The sequence below is a fragment of the Elephantulus edwardii genome, unplaced genomic scaffold (assembly GCF_000299155.1).
Source record: "Elephantulus edwardii isolate Elephantulus edwardi_28Jun2011 unplaced genomic scaffold, EleEdw1.0 scaffold00040, whole genome shotgun sequence".
Taxonomy (NCBI): Eukaryota; Metazoa; Chordata; class Mammalia; order Macroscelidea; family Macroscelididae; genus Elephantulus; species Elephantulus edwardii.
The window spans coordinates 16,975,889-17,002,355 of record NW_006399790.1 but is presented as its reverse complement, the minus strand read 5'-3'; the positions used below and the strand labels follow the sequence as shown (position 1 = coordinate 17,002,355).

The 26,467-nt window shown below is 41.0% G+C and overlaps 1 protein-coding gene across 2 annotated transcripts in view; it reads left to right on the top strand.

Moving 5' to 3' along the window:
- The window catches only part of GRIA3 (glutamate receptor, ionotropic, AMPA 3), a 428,954-nt gene that overhangs the window by 312,479 nt on the left and 90,008 nt on the right, over window positions 1-26,467 (top strand). For both annotated transcript variants that reach the window (XM_006885062.1, XM_006885063.1), the window contains exons 7-10: window positions 1,910-2,077; window positions 6,370-6,474; window positions 8,328-8,435; window positions 12,396-12,602. In XM_006885062.1, the coding sequence (XP_006885124.1) occupies window positions 1,910-2,077; window positions 6,370-6,474; window positions 8,328-8,435; window positions 12,396-12,602 (588 nt within the window). The remainder of the gene's footprint in view (window positions 1-1,909; window positions 2,078-6,369; window positions 6,475-8,327; window positions 8,436-12,395; window positions 12,603-26,467) is intronic.

Genomic DNA, 26,467 nt, shown 5'->3' with positions numbered 1-26,467 from the left:
TTATTTCATTTTTTAAAAAATATATTTGCCTATCTTCTATATTGCCTCCATTAGGTTTTTCAAGTAATAACTAGGTAGAAGGAGGCAATTCATTCACTGTTGTAGAGGGTGTCAGGCATTGTATTAGACACAAGGAAATGGATAAGGGGAACTGCAAAAGTAGTTTATGCCTGCTCTGAAGTTGGAAAGCTGGTGTAGAAGAGAAGGCAGACAATTTCAGCTTTGGGTTATTCATTGATAATTCAGGATTTATGATGTAACATTTTAAGAACGTGCTGAGCGGAACTCTTAAAGCTTCTAAGTAAAATCTTTCAAATAACTTAAGAAATGGAATCTTTAAATAGATGGCTACAACTTTCAGACTACTCTCACTTAGCACTATCATTATAGAACCTTGCTCTGTCTCAATCAGACAAAAAGCCTACTTTTTAAAAAACTGATGTACAGTATTTTTGATTGGGAAATAAAATTGTCTAGAGATTAAAATCTTGATGATTAATGTATTCTATATTTTATGAACATTTCATCCTAGGCCTTTTTCTGGCATGTGCAAGCATTGGTAGGTAGAAGCTGAATAAAGTAGAAAATTAAATAGCTCTTTTGGCATGGCTTGGACTACATAAGATTATTGATAATTAATGCAGTTGGCTGTGAGAACAAAAGACCACCATTTTGGCTTCATAAAGTGCTAAGATGTGCAGACACAAAGCTTTTTTGTATGCCCCATGTTACAGTCATAGTGATGATTTGCTCTTGAAAGAAAATTTACACAAGAAAAATCAGAAAAATAAATAGGCACTTGTCGGGATGACAATCACTCGCAATTGCATGTGGTAAGAAGCCGTGCTGCAATCCCAAAGGTTCGAATCTACCTATTGCTCTGTGGGAGAAGGATGGGCAATCTCCTCCTGTGCAATTAAATGCCTCTGAAAATCCACTGGAGGGTCAGCAACAGGTTGGTTCTGACTCAAAGCAAACAATAACAACATGAAGAGAGGGGGAACCCCAACTTCAGAGATTTTTACTACCCCAAAAACCCAATAAATAGTGTTTTGTATTCTACCAGCATTCGTCATGCCTGCAAAACAGGAGCCTGCTTATTTTAAACATACTTTGTTGATTTATTTAATGAAAAGACACCCACCATTTCAAATTGCAGATAATCAAATCTCCTGTATTAAGCAGCTGGCTTCATCCGAAGCAGAGCGTATCCTTGTAACCAAGGAGTAGAAACAAAATGTTCTTGCCTGAAAGAGGTAGCATCATGAAGTATTGCCTGTGAATTGTCAGTGTTATCAGATTTAAAACTCAATAGCTATTGTAATTTTTTACAATCGAAGCCAGCTTTGGTTTTTGTTCCCCCCAAGGAAACAAAAACTGATTTATTGCTGGCCAGGGGTCCTAGTTCGCCAGAAACTTGGTCCAGACAGAAATGATTAATGTTTCCCTCCAAATTAATTTCAAGCTGTCTAACTTAGCTATTTCCATTTCCCCCTAAGTAAACACCATATCTGAATTTTTAGTGAAAATGGCAATAGCCAACATTTCTTTAGGATATGCTATTTCCTCTCCCATCCACACATGCCATCCTTTTAACTTCACACGTATTTATTTCTCTATAAGGTCACACATGCAATACCAAACACAGCACTAAAAGCAAGAGAGAGTGGTTTCCTTGAGCCAGTTGATCATAACAATCTTAACATTCACACACATGAGATCATAGGCGCCATTCCAGAAGGACTCAAAGTCAGGGAGACCCAGAGAGATCTCCTGATTCAAATAATTAGGAGAGTGACTTCATAGAGCAAGAGGTAGAAACGAATTAAAATCAGGAGGAACACGACAAGTTTGGGTAGGTTGTCATTTGTCATGTCACAATTTCTTCTTTCCTGTGCACCCATTTCAGTACACATCTGCCCTGACGCACGACGCAATACTTGTCATAGCAGAAGCCTTCCGCTATTTGAGGAGGCAGCGAGTGGATGTGTCCCGGAGAGGCAGTGCTGGTGACTGCTTAGCAAATCCTGCTGTGCCCTGGAGTCAAGGAATTGATATCGAGAGAGCTCTGAAAATGGTAAAGGCCACATTGGGTCACTGGGATATGGACCTTTTCTAAAAACACAAAAAGAAGATGAAACGTCAATCTTGAGGAAAGCCATCCTTCACAGGAATCGGATCTGTGTCTGTGGTTTGTAGAATCTCAAAAGTGTACACAGAAAAGGAGCATGAATCTTTCTTCACTAGAATCTAGAAACTTCAAAACAGGAGCTTCTTCCTTAAAGCTTGAAATGATGGCAAATGTCAGGGAAATAAGTATTTCGTTTTGTGCTGCACTGTAGGTAATAAACAGATCTTGGCACTCTTGAAAGTTATTAATTGGACACACAAATAGCTTCAAAGATATGCACTTTCCAGAAATGCGATGTTCCTTAAGGGAATCTGGATATTTCATAGGAGACAGAACTTTGAGGTAAAACTTACAAGGGACAGCAGGCAAAATATTAGCCTGGATGGAACTGAGTGTGATAGTATTTCTGTTATCAAACAGAATATTTGTACTAGCCTACATGATGAAATACAAGTACATGAAACATGTCTAGGCCTACTTAAGAGACTTTTCTCAAATGCCCCAAAGAAGAAAAAGCCTAGATAAAAGTACATAGAATCAATAGTCAAATAGGTCACCTGTGTGTTTTGGGGTGTGTGTGTGTGTGTGTGTGTGTGTTTCATTTGGAAGGAGATCATTTAAGGCTTTAAGCAATATCCTTTGCACAGATTCTGTTCTTTCCACTAGAAACATTACCCATTCAGCTTTCCAAACAAAAGCTCTTTCCTGAATATTTAGCTTTATATCACATGTGCCCGCATACATTAAAATGAGCTGTAGAGAATACAAGACTCTCTTCTTGCTACTTACTTAATTATCCTGATATCCAAATAAATAAGAGATAAGCAATGATAAGATCATTCAGTGCACGAACAAGGAACAAAGAATTTATAACAGCTTCATAGCATACATCATTTTGTGTAGTTGGCTCTTTTGCTACTGCGTTAAATTTGCCAAGTTGAAAGTATTCAATCAAAGGGTGTTAGTAGCCCCTGTGTCTCTCTCCAAGAAAGAGATATGACTCATTCTCCCATCATGCAGATTTTTATGTCATTATGTCAGTTCCCTAACAAATGCCCTAAGTGTAGTTTTATGGAGGTAGCACTGCATGATTTTGAAGAGCAGTTAATTAAATTCAACCTTCATAGCAGTTACAAGATTTGTATTGTCAGGTGAAGCATAATGATGAGTGAAATATATAACTCCCGGAGAGTGAATCAAAAGGAGTTTCCATCAACAAAGCCTTAAGGGGCAAGAGCCAACGCCTCCAATTGACTCCCAGCTCTTGACACACAAAAAAACTAACTTCCCCAAGCAAAAAGCTGACTGTAAGAAGGAAGGACAAGAAATTCACATGGCTTGGAAGAATTAGATTGATAATACTATAGCACAAAGACGTTTCTGCGTGTCTAACTCACTCGTAAAGAACTCATTCATAGCAAGTTACACTGCTAATCCAGAGGCTATGCTGCTGTGGTAGTTCAAATCTACCAGCAGCTATGAGGGAGAAAGACAGGTAAATTTACAGCTTTAGAAGTGCACTGAAGGGTCAGAAATTAGTCATTCCCAACTCAACAACAATGAGAAAGAGAAATTACTGATAAAGTTCAAGCTGTATCAAGGTCAAAATGAGCTTATTCCCTTGACCCTAATGATCAAATATTCAACCAAAAGGATCCTTCAACTCTTTCTACAAAGCCAACCCCTTCTTATTGCTCTAGATGCCTGGGAAGCATCAATCTTTCCCAAAAGTAGAAAGTATCTTGTGATGAATGTTTAGTACAACTCCACTCTTCAGAGGACCTGCAAGGGAGATTAGTCTGAAATACTGTTTTACTACATTAAAAGAAATCTCATTTTCTTTTGGTTAATTAAAAATGAGATTACATGACGTAAAAGCATCCCTCACTGTGACTAGCACAGAACTGTTGCTAAATAAATCGTTCTCTTCCTTCCAAAGTAGTCTGGCAAGCAAAATCATTACCTGATAGAGCTCCCAAGAGACCTGATCTTAATGAATAAATAAGCACATCATTCACTCGATAAATATTTATTGAGCACCTACTACTATGTAACAGGCTCTGTGGTAAGTAAGCAAAGATGAAATCAGATGAGAGGAGTTCACATTTAAATTCATAATATGTAAACAAATGCTTTTAAAGATCTTCAAGTCATTTGCAAATTGGGTGATAATTCTCTTCACAATCTGCAAATAGTGCAAAGATCTGCCTCAGCACGATCTGCTGAAAAATCTATCACAGATTCTAAGTCAGTGAGATTTGTCCACTTGTTCAACGAAAGTTATTGAGCACCTGTTCCGTTCCAAGGATTGTATTAGTTGCAAAGAACACAGAAAAAAGAATGTCTATCACCTCAGTATGATCCTAATTTAGTAGAGGAGATGGGAATCCATGGATGATTAACAACCTTGTGGTAACATTCTACACAAGGTGCTATGGGAACCCAAAAGCAAAGCACCTAATTTAGAATAGGGTGGGAGTTAGGGGAGGCTGAGAGAAGGAACGCAAGGTAGCATTGTGGGAAACTAACACTGCCACATCTTTAAAAATAAACTTCTCTCTGAATGGGAGCCCAGTTCTGCTCCTGGCCACCAAAATTTCTGATCATGGGGTCTAGAATCTCTCAGCCATACCGAAACTATTGTCCGGTTTGTAGATCATATTTAGATAGACCAGATCTTTAGAAAGATATAATACTTATTGAAACCTGAGGCCCTTGCTAGTTTTAATAATAAAGCATTTCCTTACTAAATCTCTGTGCTGACGCCTCTGCTCTGTTTAATCCAACCTGTTAGAAAAGTTATTTCAGAAAAGTTCTTTTCTTGAACTGGATGTATGACATCACTTTTGCTGAAAGTCTGAACTGACAATGGTACTCAGGTTAGTTGGATCAATAAGAATCTCTCTGTGTTTAGTACAGCACATTAGACCATTTGTCTCTTGACAGACAGTCCACAGTCTCTCTTGCAAGTTCATCCCACTGGTGGTGAACGAGCCCCTTTCAATATTTGATATCAATTTTCTCTTGCATGGCACAAGCCCATTACCACTTCTGACTTGCTTAGCAGCTTGTCATTCTCAATAAGTAATGAAATAGTATCCCATCCTTTCATCCCAGGAAAACGTAACAGATTCTTTTTTTTTAAACCAAAGCCCTTAATCCTTATTTGCCAGATGAATAATGCAAGTGGGTCATGATAATGACTTATATTTATAGAGTTTGTTTCAGCCAATGCCTTTGCATTGTGAAAGAGCTAAAGAACTCTCTCCACTTTCCACAGATAACCTCTTGGAAATTTTAGTACCGGGGCTAGACCTAGGAAAAATTGTGGCATATATGAAGTCTGAATTTGGTATCCCAAACAGGTGTCCAGACTATTTCAGCACACTCATCTTTTTATCTAGTGCTCCATACTCCTGACCCCTCAGACTGTTAGCATATGGTTTGTCCCTCCATTGCCTGACTCTCTGCTACCTGATTTTAGCTGGGCGAAGGTTAAATAAGAGGAAAATCCCATCTACTATGGTATCCAGTAAAGGTGTGATCCTTCCCTTCTTCCTCCACCAAAAAAAAAAAAATATAGTTAAAAACCATGGCAATATACCAGGTACAAGTTGCATGCTAGAAGAGGGAAAGGGAGGGGGGAGTGTGTGTGTGTGTGTGTGTGTGTGTGTGTGTGTGTATACTCATTTAAACTTCCCAAGGGATAGGTATTATTGGAATTTCTCATTTTTTATTTTAGAACCCTGAGTTATTAACACATACATGAAGGAAGATGCCCAACCAAGGCCATACCATTAGTAAACAGAGTTTGGGACTGAATCCAGAAGCTTCACAGCCCATGTTACTGGAACAAGACTATTTTCAGATATTTGGCACACCCAGATAAAACCCAACCCCAACCCCAAAAGAGCTCACAGTTTAGAGAAATGCATTATCCTAGTTAAGGAAATAAACTTTAACAGGACAAATGGTGGAAATAACAGGCCCTTAAAGAAGTTATTATAAAGCCCACTGAGTCTAATATAGATACTGCCTCCTATACCCTCTATAAGCTGCATAACTAAAAAACATACTAAGAAAAGCCTGAAAAGGAAATGAAGACCCATACAGGCTTCATCTGGTAGATAGGACTCAATGGCTCAAGTTAAAAACTCAGGATTCTAAAACCAGTTTAGGAGGCCTAGAAGACAATAATGCACTACTGTTTGAAAATTTGGCATCTTCCTTTCTCCCAGGTGCAAGTACAAGGAATGACTGGAAACATCCAATTTGACACTTACGGACGTAGGACAAATTATACCATTGATGTATACGAAATGAAAGTCACCGGCTCTAGAAAAGTAAGTAACCACAACAGACAATCAAAGACAAAGTCTCTAAAGGTGGTAGCCCTCAAAGCTCAGAAGCACATGCAAAGCAAATCCCTACACATCATTTTTGCCTTTCCATCTGGTGTACCCTATAGATATGATGAGCAAAGTTGTTTTGTAATGAAATTGTGCCATCTACATATTTTAAAAGGACAATTTTAATCTGGTCCTATAAAAATGGAAGGCTCATGAGTTATTACCAACTTCCTACAATAAAATGAAAGAATCACACATGTTGCAACATGTTGTGATGTAAACAGAAGCTGCTAGGGTACATACGGTTTTAGCAAGAGAACTGGAAAGAAGGTATGCCAAGTCACCCAAGAAAAGGACTGTGGTCAAAGCATCTTTATGAACATCTGACTATGATAATAATCACTTTGCCTCTGTCATGCTATGGTTGAGTGGTGAAGCATAAAGTGGGACTTTTGAAATGCCATTTGAAAGAGCCCAATAGAAGGTAGAATATCTCAGGTCATTTCTACAAGATACACAGTGATTCTCCACCTACTCTCAGATTCCCTACAATTCAAAGCCAAATATTTTTCTTCTGTGATAGGAGCCTAAAGACCCAAAGAGGGGGGGAAGCCTGTTGTTGTTGTTGCTGTTGTTATTGTTGTTATGTGTCATTGAGTTGCCTGAGACTCATAGTGACCCTATGTATGACGGCCCTAAACCCTGCTCTATCTTGTGTCAATCTTTTTGTCTTTGTCTGACACACCTACCCCCATTACCGCAGTCACAGAATCAATCCATCCCATCAAGGGTCTTCCTGTCTTGAGCTGTCCCTCCACCCTTCCAAGCATGATTTCCCTCTCCAAAGACTGGTCCCTCTTTGCAACATGCCAGAAGGCATTTTAGAATCCTGGCCTCCAAGGAGAATTCTGGTTTCACCCTCTCCAAGACAAACTTGTTTGTTCTCCTGGCAGTCCATGGTATATTCAGTACTCTTCTCCAGCACAACAGCTCAAGTCCATCTCATCAAGGGTCTTCCTCTGGAACAAAATTCAAAATTGTAAAAAAGACCAGGTTCACTGGTCTGACAGAGGCTGGTGGTGGAACCCTCAGGACTATGGTCCTTGGTCACCTGCAACTGAAACCCTATCCCTGACTATCTCAGGCAAAACAATACACAAGCTTCCAAGGTGCACAGCAGCACCCAAGAAGAATGCTCTCCTGGAACGGTCAACTATACACAATCAAAAAGTCATCCTTCTCCCAAGCCAGCAGGCAAGAAGGTACAGGAATGAAGGGCAAATGGAAACAAGAAGCACAGGGAGGAAGCGGGAAGAGTGCTAGTACAGTGTGGGGATTGTAATAGAAATGCTGAATGGAAAGCTGACTTATTCTTACAGAATAAAATGTACAGTTGTAAGCTACAATTTTAACTCATTTGCCATAAAAAAGTTACTTTTTAAAATGCAAAAATATTAATGTCACATGGCATCCTGGATTGGCTCCTGGAATAGGGGGAAGACATAATGGAAAAGCTATCAAGATCATAACAAAGTCTGGAGTTAAGAGTCTCTTTCAAAGCCTCATTCTCCTACAGTGGGTCAAGGGCTTTTACAAAATAGCAGTAACAGTTAGGTGAGGCTGGGAACCCTCGGGATGAAGAAGAAGCACACTTGTGTATGTCGATGTAGAGATCCAGGTGGAGTGGCAAGACAGAGGGAGACAGGGTATCAGCCCTTGTAAATCTCAGGTTACTTAAAAAAAAAATCTACTTTTTAAGTTTCATTCTACAACAGCAGTTGCATTTTACACGGTATTTTTTGCGTAGAAAAAATAGGCAACCGGGTCAAATGTTTGCTTTTTTCTAGGCTGGCTACTGGAATGAGTACGAAAGGTTTGTGCCTTTCTCAGATCAGCAAATCAGCAATGACAGTTCCTCCTCAGAAAACCGCACCATAGTAGTGACTACTATTCTGGTAAGTGTTGGCAGAGGGCAGGTGGGCTGCTGTTTTCAGAAAAGCATTGTTCAAATCAGTGAGGATGACCTCAAGTTCAATAGTGAAAATTACCCACAGGGAAGCTCAGAAAGCTCTCAGAGTATCCTGTCACTTTTTAAATGTAAGATGTCATTTGTTATATAAGGATAGAAGTGTGGAATCGTTTAGATAGAATTCGTCTTCTAAGCACCTGGTTCTCTTCTTTACCCACTATCAGAGAAATGTTTCATCCAGACTTGAAAACTACTTCTTCATTTTGGAAGACTGAGTGGATTAAACCAAAACCCATTGCCACAGAGTTGATTCTGACTCGCAGTGGCCCACTAAAAGAGTCCAACTGCCCCACAGGGTTTCTAAGACTGGAATCTTTATTATGAAAGTTGGCAGTAACATCTTTTCCCTGAGGAATAAATGGTGGATTTGAACCTCTGACCTTTTGTTTAACAGTCAAGTACTTAGCCATTGTGATGATAGGGATCTTTTAGACAGTAGACTAGAGTTCTGGTACTAAAGCTGCCACTAACCTGTGTAAATTTTAAAGTCACAACTTCTTTAAGCCTTAGATTGTTGCTATTTTTAATTTATCATGTGGTTATAATAATAACATTATATGTATGTCAGAGGTTCCTGGGAGGGGCAAGAGATTTACAATTAGCTGCTAACCTTAAGGTTAATGATTCAAATCCACCCAGGAGCACTGTGGAAGAAAGGACTTCCAATATGCTTCTATTTAAAAAAAAAAATCGGGGCCAGAAAACCTTATAGAGCAGTTGTACTCTGTCACACGAGGTTACTATGAGTGGGTTTCAACTCAACCACAGTGCATTTGGTTTGGTTCTTTCTTACATCCTGAGACCATTTCAAGGCACAATTCACCACACAAAGAAAGCTTTTCAGCAAAATGTGAAGCATCATTCTCACCTAGTTATAAAATGTCTTTCTGAAAGCTGTACTTCATTTTTCCTGAATGAAGTTTAAACTAGAGTTAGCCTCATATCCTATTAGGTATGAAACTGTGATTAATTGGATGGAAATTCAACAAAATTCACCATTCCTTTAAACACACGTCACAAATGCTCACTTTGTCATAAGCACTGTACTAGACCCTAGGGACATAAAAATGTGTAAGTCACAGATCCTGACCTCACAAAGATCACAGGACTTCCCTAAAGCTTGCTTGTGTGGGCTGGCTATGGTTCCTACATGGTAAATCTTGAAGAACTCAAAGGCAGTTTACCTTCATCTAACTAAGGGAATATCTCTGCCCAATTTGACTGAATTAAAGGCTTTGCAGGAGAAAACTCTCAGAAAAGAATATAAATCACTCTCTACCTCCTTAAATCATCAGTTAAGGATTCCAGGGAACATATAGCTCAGTGAATGGAGACCCTTCTGCTTGTTAAGTAAAAATTTTAATTCATACAATAAACCTCACTAAACCCTGTTGTTGTTTTTGTTGTTGTTGTTGTTGGTATTATGTGCCGTCAAGTCGCCTGTGACTCATAGTGACCCTACAAAAGCCCTCAACTCTGCTCTATCTTACAGAAGCCAATCTTATTGTCTCTGACACACCTATCCCCATTACCCCAGTGACTGATCAATCCATCTTATCAAGGGTCTTCTTCTCCTACACTGTCCCTCCACCCTCCTAAGCATGAAATCCCTCTCCAAGGATTGGTACCTTCTTGCAACATGTCCAAAGTATGTCAGATGAAGCTTCAGAATCTGCCTCCAAGGAGCAGGCTGATTTCACCCTCTCCAGGATGATCTTGGTTGTTCTCCTAGCAGTCCATGGTATATTCAATACTATTCTCCAACACCACAGCTCAAAGGCATCAACTCTCCTTCTATCATCCCTAGCCATTGTCCAGCTCTCTGATACATAGCAAGTAATTACAAAGACCATGGCCTGTATCAGGTGCACCTTAGGTCTCCAGACTGACATCATTGCTCTTCAGTACTTTGGAGAAGTTTCCAATAGCAGATTTTCCCAATGAAATTTGTCTTTTAATTCCCTGGCTTCTGGTACCAAGAGTGTTGATTGTAGAGCCAAGCAAACTGAAGCTGTTGACAATCTCAATCTCTTTACCATCTATCATAATGCTGCCAATCAGCCCAGTGCTGAGAATCTTTGTTTCCTGATGTTGAGCTTGAATCCAGTCCTTCTGCAGCAAGCACTTCAGGTCCTCCTCAGTTTCAGCAAGCAGGGTTGTGTCATCTTCCTAACACAGATTGTTGATGAGTCTACTTACAAGCCACACTTCTCCTCATAGAGCCCAGCCTCCTGAATAATCTGTTCCACATACAGATTGAAAAGACAGGGATATAGAACACACCCTTCCCAATTTTGAACCATGCAGTGTTTCCTTACTCTGTTCTGACAACTGCCTCCTAGTCCAAGAGTAGCTTTCGCATAAGTACAATCAAGTGTTCTGGGATTCATTAAACCTTACCCCCCCAAAAATCCACTTCCATTGAATATTCAACTAATAAAGAGTGCACTAGAACTTCTCTTTAGATTTCCAAGTCTGTAAATATTTTTTTAAAAGTTGGTTTGCATATAAACTTTCATATGCATTGCGTTTCATTCATGTATGATGGTTTTTATACAACCATTCATATATATTGTATTTTGCATAATTGATTACTATTGATCTATGTCTATTATCACCTTATTTTTTCCAGTCCCCACTGAATCTTACAGAAGCAGACTACCTCATCTTTCTCCCAAAGAGAAGCTGTTGTTATTGTTACTATTGTTGTTGTTGTTAGGTGCTGCTGAGTCAAGAACGACTCATAGTGCCCCTATGATTAACAAGTCTGAACCCTGTCCTATCCTGTACCATCCTCACAATCTCTGACATACTCAAGCCCATTGCTGCAGTAACTTTGCCAACCCACCTGGTATAGGGCCTTCTCTTTTGCTGCCCTCCCACCTTCGCAAGCATGATACCCCTCTCCAATAAATAATCTCTCCTAACAACATGCCCAAAATGCGTGAGACAAAACGTCATCATTTTTGTCTCCAAGGAGCACTCCATGACCCATTGGTTAGCACTTGAGTGCCTTAACCACGGCACTAGCAAAGCTCATTCAAACCTAATGTAGCCATAGGCAAAACCAAACCAAATGCCTTTGCTATTAGCATGATCCACAAAATCAATGTTCTACATCTCACTTTGGCGAGTAGCAACTGGGATCTAAAAAACTTACAAGTGGCCATCTAAGGTGCAATTATTGGTCTCTGCTTACACAAAACAGAGAAGATCAAAGAAAATTAAAGATGCATAGAAACAATGGACCACAGAAACTTCGGACTCCACTACCCAGGGACCAAAAGAACTGGATAATACCCAACCACCACTGTTGATGGCTCTAAAACAGGATCTTAAACAAAGCGGCGGGGCGGGAGTGCAGAACAAAACTTCAAGTCTTAAAAGTGATTAGGCTTGCTTGTCTAATAGAGCCTGATGTAACCTCTGAGACTGGGACCCTTAGTATTCTTTGAACCTGGAAATAAATTCACTCCTGTGGTTCACCTTCCAGCCAAACAATAGAAAAATTTACAATGTCAACAATAGCACTAGAGAGGTCTTCATTTCTTAGAATAATCAATCCTATAAGATGAAAACGGCAGTGTTTGCCCAGGGCAAAAGCTCAGAAGGCAAAATGGGGCAGGATAGAAAGATAACTAGAAATTGAATCACATGGAAGACATGAGAAGAGTATGTGTATTGTGTGTATTATAATCAATGTCATAAAACAAAATCTGTATGAATGCTTGAGTAGAAAACCAATTGGCTCTGTAAACTCTCAACCAAATCACAATAAGAAGGATTTTTAAAAAAAAAAAGAAAAGAAAACAAGTTGCTATAACATTTATAATCTCTTGGCAAAATATGTAGGAATAATCCTTTGATCTTCCTTCTGGTCCCAAAGGAATCACCGTATGTGATGTATAAGAAGAACCATGAGCAATTGGAAGGAAATGAGCGCTATGAAGGCTACTGTGTAGACTTAGCCTATGAAATAGCCAAACATGTAAGGATCAAATACAAGCTGTCCATTGTCGGTGATGGGAAATACGGTGCAAGGGATCCAGAGACAAAAATATGGAATGGCATGGTTGGGGAACTTGTCTATGGGGTAAGTTTTCTTTATACTCTGTTTTCCTTTGCCTCAGTGTTTTCCAACTAACAAAGATAGAGAATTGCAGTCTGAGTGCAATATTTATGCAACTGTATGGTCTTCAGAGAGTCTCCAAGAAAACCTTTTTCTCCTGCCATTGAATACCGTAGAGGTAAGGTTGACAATAGCGTCATTTGGACAACAGAATTATTTTGCTGAAAGGAAAGTAGAATTGGGGGATATTATTTGGCAACCTCAAGCACAGCCTGCCATCTATTGAAATCTGTTCTTTCTGTGCTTCTTGTCTCAGGCAGCCGAATCACCACCTACCTGGTCACCTCAGCCAAGAACCTGGGCATCTTTCCTCATTGCTAGTCCTGTCAATTCTTCTTCTAAATCTTTCAAAGCTAAACACACTCTCTATTCACACCATCAGCACCTTAGCTATGGCTTTCAACAAGTTGTCAAACATGTAATTGGTTTCTCTGCCTTGGCTTTTAACCCCATCAAATCAAGTCACCATATTATCATAATTCCTTGCTTTAAAAAATCAGGATAAAAAGCAAGTCCCTTAGCATGGCAAATAAGGTGCTTCATAACCTAGCAGCCACCTACTTTTCTGGCTTCATCTTGTACTCTCCTCTGTTCACACCTCATGGTCTAAGCTACAGCACAGTATATTTTGTTTTCTTATTTTTAAATATATTTTTTAATTGTTATTTTTAATGAAAATTTACAGAAAAGTCATATTTTCATTCATTCATTGTTACATATTTTCCTCCTTCCCTCTCCCTTCCCCCTCCCTCAGTCAATTTTTTCGTTTTAAATATTCATCTCTTGTTGCACAATTTCCTCCCTACCCCCCCAGTCCACTTTGCAATGCACCTCTTATTCTGGACTGTTGTTATACATATAATGCCTAATCATGTATTCCGGACATATAATCCCACTCCTGACATGCCAATCTTTGGGAGCTCTGATGACCTACTGGCAAGAAGCTGCTCCTCAATCCCAAAGGCACATGGTTCGAGGCCACCTGCTGCCCTATGGGAGAAGAATGGGAAATCTCCTCCTGTGCCATTAACTGCCTCTGAAAGCCCACTGGAGGGTCAGCTATGGGTTGGTTCCGACTCGATGGCACACAACAACAACACACATATATTACTTTTTTCATTTTTTTAAATTTTATTATTTGTGTGTGTGTGTGTGTACCATCAAATTGGATCTGACTGGTACAGAAGGAGATTGTCCCTCCTTCTCCAGCAGAGCATCTGGTGGATTCGAACCATGCACCTCTAGGATTGCAGTACAGCTTCTTGCCACTAGGTCACCAGAACTCACCTCATACATTACTTTTAAACAGTTCTTTTTTTCATCTGTTCCAATGCAGCATTCATTATCTCTTTTCCTGTTCTCCTCCCAACTCTCTCATGTCAGTCCAGCTTAATAACAGTGGTGCTATGCAGTATTTGTCCTTTTGTGACTAGGATTTTTTTTTGGGGGGGAGGGATATTTTACTCAGCATAATGTCCTCCAGGGTTCTCTTAAAGCATCAAACTCTCTCTCAATTAGGGCAAGCCTGGAAATGCCTTTGCCTTACTCCAGCCAACAAATACTATCTCCTGGTCCTCCAGAAACTGGAGTGGGTCACCCCTTCTCAGGAAACCTTTCCTAATCTTATCTACTCACCTGCAGTCTACATTAGGTGCCATGGCTTCCTTATAGTACATTTTGCTTCTTTTTAAGTACTTCCCCTAAAAGTTGGGCAATCGATAAAAAGACAAAAGAATAATCAATGCCTTCGAATTATGGTATTGGCGAAGAGAACTGAATATGCCATGGTCATTTAGAATGACAAAACATGTCTCAGAGGAAGTGCAACCAGGGTAACTCCTTGGAGGCATAGATGGTGGAATTTCACCTCATACGTTTGGGGCATGTTGTCAGGAAGGGTCAGTACTTGGAAAAAGACATAATGCTGGGAAAAATAGAGGATTCTAAAAAGAGAAGATCGTCAACAAGATGGATTGACAGAGTGACTCTAACAATGGGCTAGAACAAATCCGAGATGAGGAGGATGACGCAAGACAGGGCAAGTTCTGCATTTGTTGTTCATAGGGTTGCAATAATTACAATTACTGATGTTGTGGTTGCGAGGTGTTATGAGTTATATAGTCAACTCAATAGCACCTCACAACCACAACAGCAATAACTGTAATGATCCATCTACAATCTGACTGCTCCACTAGACTATGGATTCCTTCCTGATAAAAGTCATATCAGATTCATTTCCATATTTGAGAGGCTGAGACAGTTGTTGTTACATGCCATTGAGTTTGAACCAAGTCATAGTTGACCCTTAAGCAGGTTTTCAGAAGTCGTAAATCGCACAGGAGAAGATTGCCCATCTTTCTCCCACGGAGCAGCTGGTGGATTTGAGCCATATGTTGGCAGGGCAGCTCCTTATTTCTAGGCTACCAGATACCTGAGAGCTTCTACCCTGACACATGGTAGAAGTTCAATAAGTAATGAATAAATGAACAGCATGGCCCTGCCAAAAAACTTAGCCATGGACTAAGTGCAAAAGAATGAATGCCAAGAATTTGGCCACCAGGACCAGCATCCGTTTCCACTGCAGTTTAACTGATAACAAGCTCTATCATGAGCTCTGCCAGTCTGTTGAGGCTCAACGGCCAGAGCTCTCTAGTACCTCAAAGGAAAAATTCATCACCCTCTGTAAATAGATCAGCACCCTCTTGGCAGTTGAAGAGAAGACACTAGACACAGTGGTGCAGAGCAAGACAGATTTCCCGAGCGGTTCAGGTCCTTCACAGGGTTTGGCTTTCTCCTCTGCCTTCTCCTCGTTTAATCTCCACAGATCCCTTGGACTTTCCAATTTATATGTGCATGAAGGCGCTTAAGAATTAGAGAGGGTGCTTTTGTTTGTTTAAGTCATTTAAATGCCATCTCTTCATTTCTGAATAGGTAGACATTGTGCTGGCATAGCTTCCCCATCTTTTCTCTTCAGTTCTTTCTAGTAAAGAGAAAAGCAGTAGCCAAGGCAGATTCCTACAGAAATACCTTCCCCTTATCCCCTGACCTGAAACAAGTTTCTGATACTTTCTGGCTTATAACACAAGACGATTCCAGAGAATGGGCAGCAAACCAGCCCAGTAGTGAGTGTGCTGCCTAATTCCACATACCCCTCATTACTGTGGCTATAACAAATGGAGGTTTTCTTCTCATCCTTGGACTATGGGATCTCCATTAGGGAGGATAAACTCGTAAGCTGTTTTTTCTTTCATCAAAGTCTCAGTCTTTTGTCAATGAGAAGTTTCCAACTTTAGTTGTCACGTACTCAGCTGAGAAGGTAGGTGATTTGAACTTGCTGGTGGCTCTCAGGGGTGGGGATGGGTAGAGAAATGGGGCAGTTTGCCTCCATTAAGACTGTTGTTGTTAAGTGCCATTGAGTTGGGTATCACTCATAGTGATCCTCAGAGCAACAGATCTGAACTCTGTCCTGTCCTGTGTCATCCTCATCATCGTTGACACATTTGAGTCCATAGCTGCAGGTTAAGGGTACAGCCTTGGAAACCCTATGGGTAGTTCTACTCTGTCCTATAGGTTTACTCTAAGTTGGAGACAAAAGTAATGGGTTGGGTTTTAGATCAGTGAGAGTAATGGAGAAAATGAAAAATACAGGCACTGGTTGTTGGCAGGTCTGGCATCTTGTGGTTTGCAAGTTGTATGAGAAAAAGAAGGGCAGAAAATCCCCCAGTGGTTTCCCTAAGTGCTTAATGAGCGAAAGGATAGGAAATATGGAACCATTTCTTTCTTGCAGTGAACATGAGCACTCCACATACAGGCAAAGCTTTGTAATTATGCTTTTCGTGTGTAGAACAGATCAGAGCATGGGGAAGAGAGGGGGTGTTGCAAATGAAGACAGCAATGAAGAAAACTTTGCAAAAGGAGCTTTCCGTATCTGCCACAAAAAGTCTAAAAAAAAAAAAAAGCCTAAATGAATTACATTTGCTAAAGAATAAAAGAGCCAATCAGATTCCTTCTCATATGATCCCTAAATGAGTTTTCTTTCTCTAAGGAAATTCAAATCAAGGTTGATGTTTGGGGCACCTTGTATCTCCAAGAAGGCTATTTTTGAAGCAAACGTCAGTAGGACACAATGTGCCCCATTATGTAAGCTCTTCAGAACATTATGGACTTGAAAATTGTCCACCTGCTTTCAGCAGTTCTGATTTTGAACGAGATGCCTGTAACATCACCACACAGTAATTGTCCTCAGCTCAAATAGCTTATAGACCACAAGTTTTGATGGCTTCCAAATAGCATGTAAGACCATTTAAAAATGGGATTTTTGTTGCTGGCAAGGCTCTTAGGACACCCTTCACCTACACTATGACTCATCTTACAGATGAACAGGGGGACTAGACAGGACTAGACATCAGAACTTCCCAGTGGGTGAAGGCAAGTCCTGCTGGAGGGCAGGGGTGCTAGGAATGGTGCCAGGGATTGTGACAAAGTCACCAAACCACACAGCCTGACAGAACAGCTCAGATTTCCTAACTTCATGGGTCAATGTTCTCACCACAGGGTCACGCTGGCTCAGCTCAGTTAGCTTATCAAACTGTGGGAAGATTGGTGTAGAACCATCAGATGCAGCATCTGACCCCTGACTTCAAGGGGCTTAGAAATGAGTTAAGTTATAAGGTTTTTCTCCCCACCCCCGATCATGCAAGATTTTCCCAAAAGCAAGATAGCCATCAGGCTTATCTGTGGTCTCCAAGATTATGTAGCAACATCTCTAGTTATCAGTTAATGTGAAAACCCAGTGTGTACAGGTAGGGTCTTCTTCCCTCTGTGTGGAAACAACATCTAATGAAAATGGAGAGTTGGAGAAAGTGCCAGAAGGAAATTGAGGCCCTCAATGCCAAAAGGATGCCTTCCTGTGGGTGGTTGCACAGTTTCCTATATTTCCTTCCAGCACTTAGAATGAAGGATAAAGAGTAGGGGTTGCCTCAAGAAAGGCCAAACTATTACCCAGATTGCTACCTCTGGTTTAGAAAACTACAGAGAACCTGAGGATGGCAATGGGAATAGGAGAAGGCTGATTCCAGGTCACATCGTCTTGGCGTCTCTCGCCTCCTTCCTGCTCCCAGGACAAATGACAATTTCACAGATGCTATTCACACTGACATTTCTCCACTTAGAGGAAATTATCTCTTGGGTTGTCACGATCCTAAGATAGATTAATTTTCCATTAAAAAAGGCAGAAAGTCAATCTGTCCTTCCAGTTGAAAGGTGGGGGGGCAAGGGTCCACTAACAGATGCCAAATCGTCTTCTGTTCTTCAGGTGATTACACTGGGCATTGGCAGAAGGGCTGATGGTTTGATAAAAGTGTCCCTCTCCTTCCAATGATGCATACGGACTCCGGGAAGGAGCATTAGTGACGCATGGAAGCCTGCCATTCTGAGCCGAGATATTGGGGATATATTTCCAGCCAAATTGAGTCCCTAGAGGCTTTCATCCAGCTCCAGGGACATTCCTTTATCTCCACTTTGTATTTAACACTCTCAACTCCCCAAGGACAAGAGGCCTTAATCAATAGATCCAGACAGAGACATCTGTTCTGGATGAAGAAATGAGGGTATCCTGTTGTGACACTGCTTGTTGTTGCACAGATTTAAATAGTGCTCATCCCTTTCTGCAGATCTTAACAATCGCAGACAGTAAATATCCCATAGAGCACAGCCAATAAAGCTGTGTAAGCCCCGTGCCCCCTCCACACAGTAATTATATTCCTATTGTTGAGCTTGATTCTGCCCACTCTTTCCTCCAATACATTTGCATTTTCCAGAGGAAATGCATGTCAAAAGCCACTAGAGCTGATTGATAGTGGGGTCAAGGCCCCTCTGTCTCTTCTCTCCGATAGCATAACATCTGGTGCATTACTCTCCAATACATATTGGCTACCCAGCTCTCTCCCACCATCCATCCTCTTGCTTTCAGAAAGTGCATTTAAGTGGTGACTGACAAGCTTCTGCTCATACATAGCTGGTAGTTTGGGTTAAAATTTTCGTATCAGCTAATCAGTTGAAAAGAACCCAAAACATGTCTTTTTTCTTTTCTTTTTTGAAATTTCCATCTACTTCTTTAATTTTTTTATTTTATTTTATACTGGTTTACTTACAAGGTGTGTATACATTGTTTTTCACTTAACCCACCCCTCCCTCCACCCATTAAATTGTGCAACTGTAGGACTACCCTCCCTGCCACCCCCCATTCCCACCCCTCTGCTCCCCACTCCTTTAGTTCCTCATACACATTTTATTAGTTATCTATTTTTGCAATAATGGTTTTATACAATATTTGTCCTTGTGGGGACTGAGTTAGTTCACTCAGCATAGTGCTCTCCAGTCCCTCTCAAGTTAGGTAGTAATTTACAAAATCATTGCTCCTGCATGCTGCATAGTATTCCCTGCCATGAATGTACCATAATTTCTCAATCCATTCGAGTGTGGTTGGACATTTGGGCTGTTTCCATGTTCTTGCAATGGTGAATAATGCTGCTATGAACATTGGTATACAAGTCTCCGCTTATGCCTCAGTCCTCATTTTTGGGGGGTATATTCCAAGCAATGGAATAGCTGGGTCATAGGGAATTTCTATGTTCAGCTTTCTGAGGAAACGCCAACCTGCCTTCCAGAGTGGTCTTTTTTAGAAAAAAAAATTTTTTTAACTGTCATTTCCATCTTAAACTTTCCCAATTTTTAAACACATTGTGCCAAAACATAGGACTTTGTTGTGCTTTTAAGTGCTTTAAGAAAATAGGAGTCTGACACTCAGGTACAAAAAAGGTTTCTAAACCTCCTCAAGCTAGATCCAACCTCTCACCATAGCGCAAGGGCGGCATGTTTGTCATGGGACGGGGGGAGGAAGGGAGGAAATCAGACTTAATTTGGTGTGTTTACTAAGCCCACACGGCCACTCTTAAGCCGCTTGATTAAAATCCTTTAAGTCGTCAAGATGCAAGGGAAAGTGCCAGCAAACCCTTATCCTGAGCTCTTTCTGTTCAGTGGGTTTTGCCTGTCAACTGGAGCACTGACATGCCACCAATGGCCCCATGTGGTTTTGGAAAATAGCCAGCTTACTGCTGTTGCCAGCACAGGTAGGAGGCTTGAGGACAAAAGGCCTCTCAGGCAGTTCAGGGCACCACAAGTGAGGCACTGCATTATCAAGTCAGAATCTCACCTCCTCCCTACCCCTATCCATATCTCTTCCTTCTTTCCTCAGCAGTACAAGGTGACCTTTTTTATTGTTGTGAGAAATAGATAGAAAGATAGATAGATAGATAGATAGATAGATAGATAGATAGATATAGATAGATAAAACAATGTTTGCCAATTCCACATTTTTTACATGTCCAATCCAGTGACACCAATTACATTAATCGTGTTATGCCACCATCGCCACCGGTACCTGTCGCCATCCATAATTCTTAACAAGGCTCCCTCTCAGCCTTGGCTGGCTTCATAGGAGCAGAGACCGGGAGAGAAACGCCATTTAGGGAAATGCCTTTTTCATTTTGTCATCATTGTTGTCCTCCTAAATCTTTCACTTGCCTTCAAAGTGACCTTCCCCCTCATCTGCATGCTGTGACAGTCCCAGGAGAGCTGAACGAGTATTTTTGGACACCAGTTAGTTACCTGCTCCTCCCTATTTCCTTTAATAATCAGGTTGATTGCTTCACAGACATTATGCCGAGCAGATCCTTGTCTCTGAAATAACCAACCATTACAACTGCTTGAGTTTTTAAACTCATTACTGCTCATGTTTCCAAGGTTGTAATCTTTACAAATTGGAGCCCGGTTGGCACTGGGGTTTTAAGCACTAGGTCACTAGCCAAAAGGTTGTGGGTTTAAATTCACCAGGTGCTCTGCCAGAGGAATAAGGAGCCATTCTGCCTTCATAAAGATTTACAGCCTTAGAAGCCTTATGGAGCAGGTCTACTTTGTCCTACAGGATCAACTCCATAGCAACGGGGTTTTTAAAAATCTCTTTAGAAGCAGACTTCAGTGGCCAAAAGCAAGAAGCTGTGCTGCAATCCTGAAGGCACGCGGCTTGAGTCCACCAGCTGCTTTGTGGGAGAAGCCTGGGCAGTCTCCTCCTGTGAGCCTAACTGCCTCTGAAAATCCACTCGCGGGTCAGCTAGGTGTCAGTGTGACTCGATGGTACACAACAACAAGAAGCCGACTGTCACCTCTTTGCACATGAAGTACAGCTTCCTTTTGGTTAGCAGCCTAGCAGTTAAGCACTGTGCCACCTTCAAACAATTCACGGCTGACCAGTGGGATTTGGGGAGGCTGTAAATCACAAAGGAGGTTGCCCACCTTTTTCCTACGGAGTGTGGTGCTGCTAGCAGATTTGAACCACGAGAGAGGTGCTGTCTTTGGGTTAGCAATGCAGCTGATGGGTGCCACGGAGTCGTGTATAACTCATAGCAACCCCATGAACACCACATCTGAACCTTCTTCTACCCTGTGCCATCCTCACAATCTCTGACATCTTCAAACCCATTGCTGGGGTCAATGTGTCAATCTACCTGGTTCAGAGTCTTCTTCTCTTTTGCTGTCACGCCAAAAGTATGTGAGACAAAGCTTCATAATCTCTCCCTCCAAGGAGCACTCTGGCTGCACTTTCTCCACAACATATCTGTTTGTTCTTTTGGCAAGCCATGGGCTATCCAGCACTCTTCTCCAACAGCACAGTTCTGTCATCCTTGTTCATTTTCAATATCTCAGATGCATAGCTTCTTGTTGTTCTGTGCCTTTGAGTCAGAATCAATCCGTAGCTCACCTTCCAGTCGGTTTTCAGAAACAGTCAATCGCATGGGAGGAGACTACCCCATCCTTCTCCCGTGGAGCAGCTGGTGGGTTTGAACTGCAAGCATTCAAAACTGCAGCACAGCTTTTAAGCCACCAGACTTCCCTGAGCAGGTCAAGTGCACCTTAGTCCTCAAACTGACATCATTGCACCTCAACACTTTGATTAATTGAGGATCTGATGGTAGGGGCTGCTAAATCTTCTAAGTTGGCTGTTTTTAAAGATAAAAATAGTATCTCCCTTTGAAGCCCAAGGGAGCCCTGGGTTGGTAACTAATCAAAAGGTCTACAGTTCAAATCCCCCAATGGATCTTCAGATGAAAAACAGGCAATCTCCTCCCATAAAGGTTTATAGCCTCAGAAACCTGATGGAGGGTTCCTGTAAATCAGAACTGACTCCATGGCAATGGGCTTGGACTTCATTTTTAGTACCCTGGATGGAACAAGCCCCAGTGGTATCATGTGTTATATATTGCCAACCAAATGTAGCTTGTACAAGCAGTTCAGGGGAAAGATGCCCGGTCTTCTGTAAAGATTCTCAGCCTCAGAAATTGATGGAGGGTATATGTGAGGCAGAATGCACTGCATGGCAATTGGTCTGACTGACTGAAAGATTGGTAATGCTGGTGCAGAAGAAAGTCCTGGCAATCTGCTTCCTAAACTCAAACTCATTACTGTCTAATCAGAACTGACCCACAGCCAACCCTCCAGTAAATTTTCAGAGGCTGTAAATGTGACAGGGGGAACTTGCCCATCTTACTCCCATACAGCAGCTGGGTGGATTTGAACTGCTAGGGAGGCTCGGCCTATGGATTAAGACAACTTCATATGTACTATGCCACTAGACCTCCCTCTGCTACCAAGAGATTATTGAAAAACCCTACAAAGTATATTTCTAGTCTGAAGTGCACGGGGTCACCATGCATCAGAGTTAACTGTACAACAATGTTTTAGGTTCCCCACCCCTGCCTTTGATTCTCTTGGATTGGTTGAGCCTTCTTCCACCTGCTGTGTACTGTTCCTTTGTCCTTCTTCCATCTGCATTGGGTCTTTTCCTAGAAGCTCAGTATTATAGGGAATTCTCATTCTGGGGTCAGGTTCACAGCCTTGAAGCGGAACTGAACACAGAATGAATGCCATTCTTCACTGAAAGAGAGCCCTCCAAACAGCTAACTCCAAGGTCTTTGAGAAAGCTCCTTTGAAGGAGGTGGGGAACCCACCCCAATTCCCAAAAGGCAAAAATGCCAGATTGAACAAAAAAGGCAAGTGCCTGAAGGAAACAGATTCTTCCTGTTGTCCTTTGTGATTTCAAAAGTACTTCAGGCTAGAAATGGCCTCCTTTGGGAATCTATTCTCTGACTGAGGGTTCCTAGGAGCTAGACAACAAGTAATTCTGCTCTGTCTGTGTAACCACCTGTCAATGTTTAGCAGTGGTGCTTCACTTACAGAAGAACTGTGGTGGTATAGGACATAAGCACTGGGTTGCTAACCAAAAGGCCAGCAATATGACCCCACCAGCTACTCCACAGAAGAAAACTGAGACCACCTGCTTCTGGAAGGATCCACAGCCTCATTCTAGCCTGTCCTACAGGGTTGCTATGAGTCAGAATCCACTGGACGGCAGTAGTGGTAGGTTTGGGCTTTACTTATTCAGCTTTTCCCTTTTTGAGTCAAGATTCTCCAACTTCTTCTTTTTTTTTTTTCAATTTCTTGGGAAAAGAAATTCTTAGTTCTTAAACTCTTTAAGACTCTTAAAGGATCCTTGCTTATCCCACAAACCTCCACTGATTATCTCTGGGGACAGGTACCATGAATATACTGTGGAAATATAGAGATACACCTTAACTGATTGAACAGAACTAAGAAGGAAACCAGAGAAGGAACATTCAGAGATGTGGGAGGAGAATTCATTCTGTTGTGTCACATGAGCAGCTGATGATGTTAATATCGAGAAATACTAACTGTATATTCCTTTTTTTAATTGCCTCTATTTTTTTTATTCAGTGTTGCACATTTTCTCCCTCTCCTCCCCCAACCTATCCCACAATGGATCTCTTGTTCCAGATTGTTCTCATACACATAATGCACAATCATATATTCTTTTTTGGACAGTTCTTCCCCTCATCTGTCCTAATGCAGTGTTCATTATCTATCTAGTTTTTCCCATTTCCTCCCAAAGGCTCCAAGTCTGTCCTAGTTTATAACAGTGGTGTTATGCAGTATTTGTCCTTTTGCGACTGAGATATCTCACTTAGCATAATATTCTTAAGGCTCCCCCATGTTATGTAGTGTTTTACGAGTTCACTGTTTTTCAATGTTGTGTACTATTCCATTATGTAATGTATCATTGTTTTTTCTGTTTGTTGATGGGAACTTGGTTTGTTTTCATCTCTTTGCCATTGTGAATAATGTAGCAGCAACCATAGGTATGCATACATCTGAGTCATGGCTCTGGTTTCTTTAAGGTATATTCCCAGTAGTGGAATTGCTGGGTCAAATGGTATTTCTATTTCCAATTATTTGAGAAAGCATCAGACTGCCTTCCATAGTGATTGTACTCTTACATTCCCACCAGCAGTGAATAAGAGTTCCAATTTCTCCACAACCTTGCCAGCATTTGTTGTTTGCTGCTCTGTTAAACTTTGCTGTTATTGCTGGTGTATATTCTTTTAAGTTTAATGGCAACAGAGAGAGATATTGAAAAGGTGGGGAGGAATAGTCTTTGTTTTGTTTTTATTTATTATTAAACATACCTACATGAGTATGGTTTTAAGCTAATATGATAAGCCGTTGGTTCTCGAATTGTAGTACATATAAGGATCACCTTGAAAGCTTGTTAAAACATAGATTTCCGCTCCCCTCCCTGAGTTCCTGATTCTGTATTCCCCATAAATTTGCATTTCTAACCAGTTACCAAGCAACACCGATGCTCCTAGTCAAGAGGACCACTGAGATAAATTTCTGCAAAAGAAAAATTAACAATGTCAAAGAGACAATAGATAGAATTGAGTTTGAAGGAGAGACAGATTATGCAAGAAATAAGGGGTCACTCTCTATGAAATGGGAGTGACAGAAAGGATGGGTGAAGGAAAGGAGGAACACTGAATGAAGTAAGAGAGCTCTTAATCCAATGATTCTTATCTGTCATCTGAACTCTTATCGGCCATCTAGGGAAGGTAGCAGGCAAGATCATCTGTAGAGAGGGTAGGACAAGGAAGCAGTGAGGACTGGGAAAAATTTTGAATCAATTTCATTCACAAATTTAAGAGAGGATATCTTGATGTGATAGATGACACATTTAACCTTAGAAATGATGAGGTTTGACCTGGTAGATTTGATCAGCAGCTATCATGCAATAAATGCAACTTTTCTGCAATAGCTCCCACTAGGACATAGTGGGTATTGAATACCCTTCATGAGAGTATGTTTGTCAGTTTCACCTGTCTTATTCTGGGCTTCATCCCTAGCACATAGTTAACACAAAGTTGTTGGGGTTTGCCATTGAGTTCATTCAGATTCAAGGTAACCCCATGCATACTGTGTAAAATGACTCTATGAGGCTTTCAAAGCTGTGAACTTTCTGAAGCCTGTCACCAGGCCTGAACTCTGAGTCACCTCTGGGTGGATTTGAAATGCCAACCTTCAGACTAAGTAGTCAAACACACAGACTACCCACAAACTCTTTGACACAGAATTAAAAAAAAAAAAAGAACACAAAACCACAACCAAACTTCAAATTCATTGCAGTCAAGTCAGAACTGACTCAACCTGACCTTGCAGGGAGTTTTTGGGAGGCTGTAAATGATATGGAATAATATTTTCCTTCTTTCTCCTGAGAAACCACTGGGAAATTCAAACTGCCTTTGGTTAGCAGTGCAACTCCTGGTGGACTACACTAACTAGGGACTCATTGACACAAAATAGGTACAAAAATATGTACCAGAATAAACCTGAAAGAGTTGGGAATGTTGACAATTGTATATAAAAGTATGTATCGTACAATTGTATGTATGTGTAATAGAAAATTGCAGTTATCTTTGGAGTTAGACTATTATGGTGCCTAAAAATGTGGGCTCTGGAGTCTGAAAACCAAGATTCTAATCCCATTCCCATCCCTGCAGTCTCAATTTCCACATCTCTAAAGTGGGAATGATAATAGTACCAGCTTTAAGGTTGCTGTGAGAATTATATGTGATAACACATATAAGGTACTTAGAATAATGCTTTATGTGAAGTCCTCAATAAATGTTAGAAGTTTATTATATCATCTGCATTTCCCCCTAAAGTAATCAATGACTATTTCTTAACCTGTTTGAATTATTGTATGTAATTCAAAGTAGACAGACTTCATTTCTCTGAAAATTACATTCCCCGGACTTCACTGATCTTTTTCCTCTATCTCCCTCCAGTTTTGTCACATGCCATCAAGTTTCAATCAACTCATTCCTAACTCTCCAGAGGGTTTTCAGATGCTGTAAATCACACGGGAGGAAACTGCCCATCTTTCTCCTAAGGAGTAGCTGGTGGGATCAAACCGCCTGTCTTTGGGTTATCAGTGCAACTCCTCATCCTCTGTTGTTGTTAAGTGCCATTGAGTCGCAGGTGACTCATAGCGACCCTCTGAAAGGAGAGTCCTCGACGCTTGGGTGCCTTTCATCCTCTCTCCAGGTTCATAGGGTTTCCAGAGGCAAGCTATTATGGAAGTGGATGCCACTCCCCCTTCCAAGCTTGTTTTAATCTGGGAGCTCCACCCCATTCTCTGTCCGCATTGGGTAGCCAACCATTAATACATTTGACACATCAGTGTCACAGTGTTATTGTTGTTAAATGCCTCATCCTCTAGGCCCCACATAATTGCTTAACATGGGGGAAAAAAACCCTTGATCATAAAAACTGGTGGTTTTGCTTCATATCTGATATAAAATTCAAAAGCCTTTCCCCAGAAGCATTTTTTAGGTGCACATTTTAAGATATGGGCTCAGACT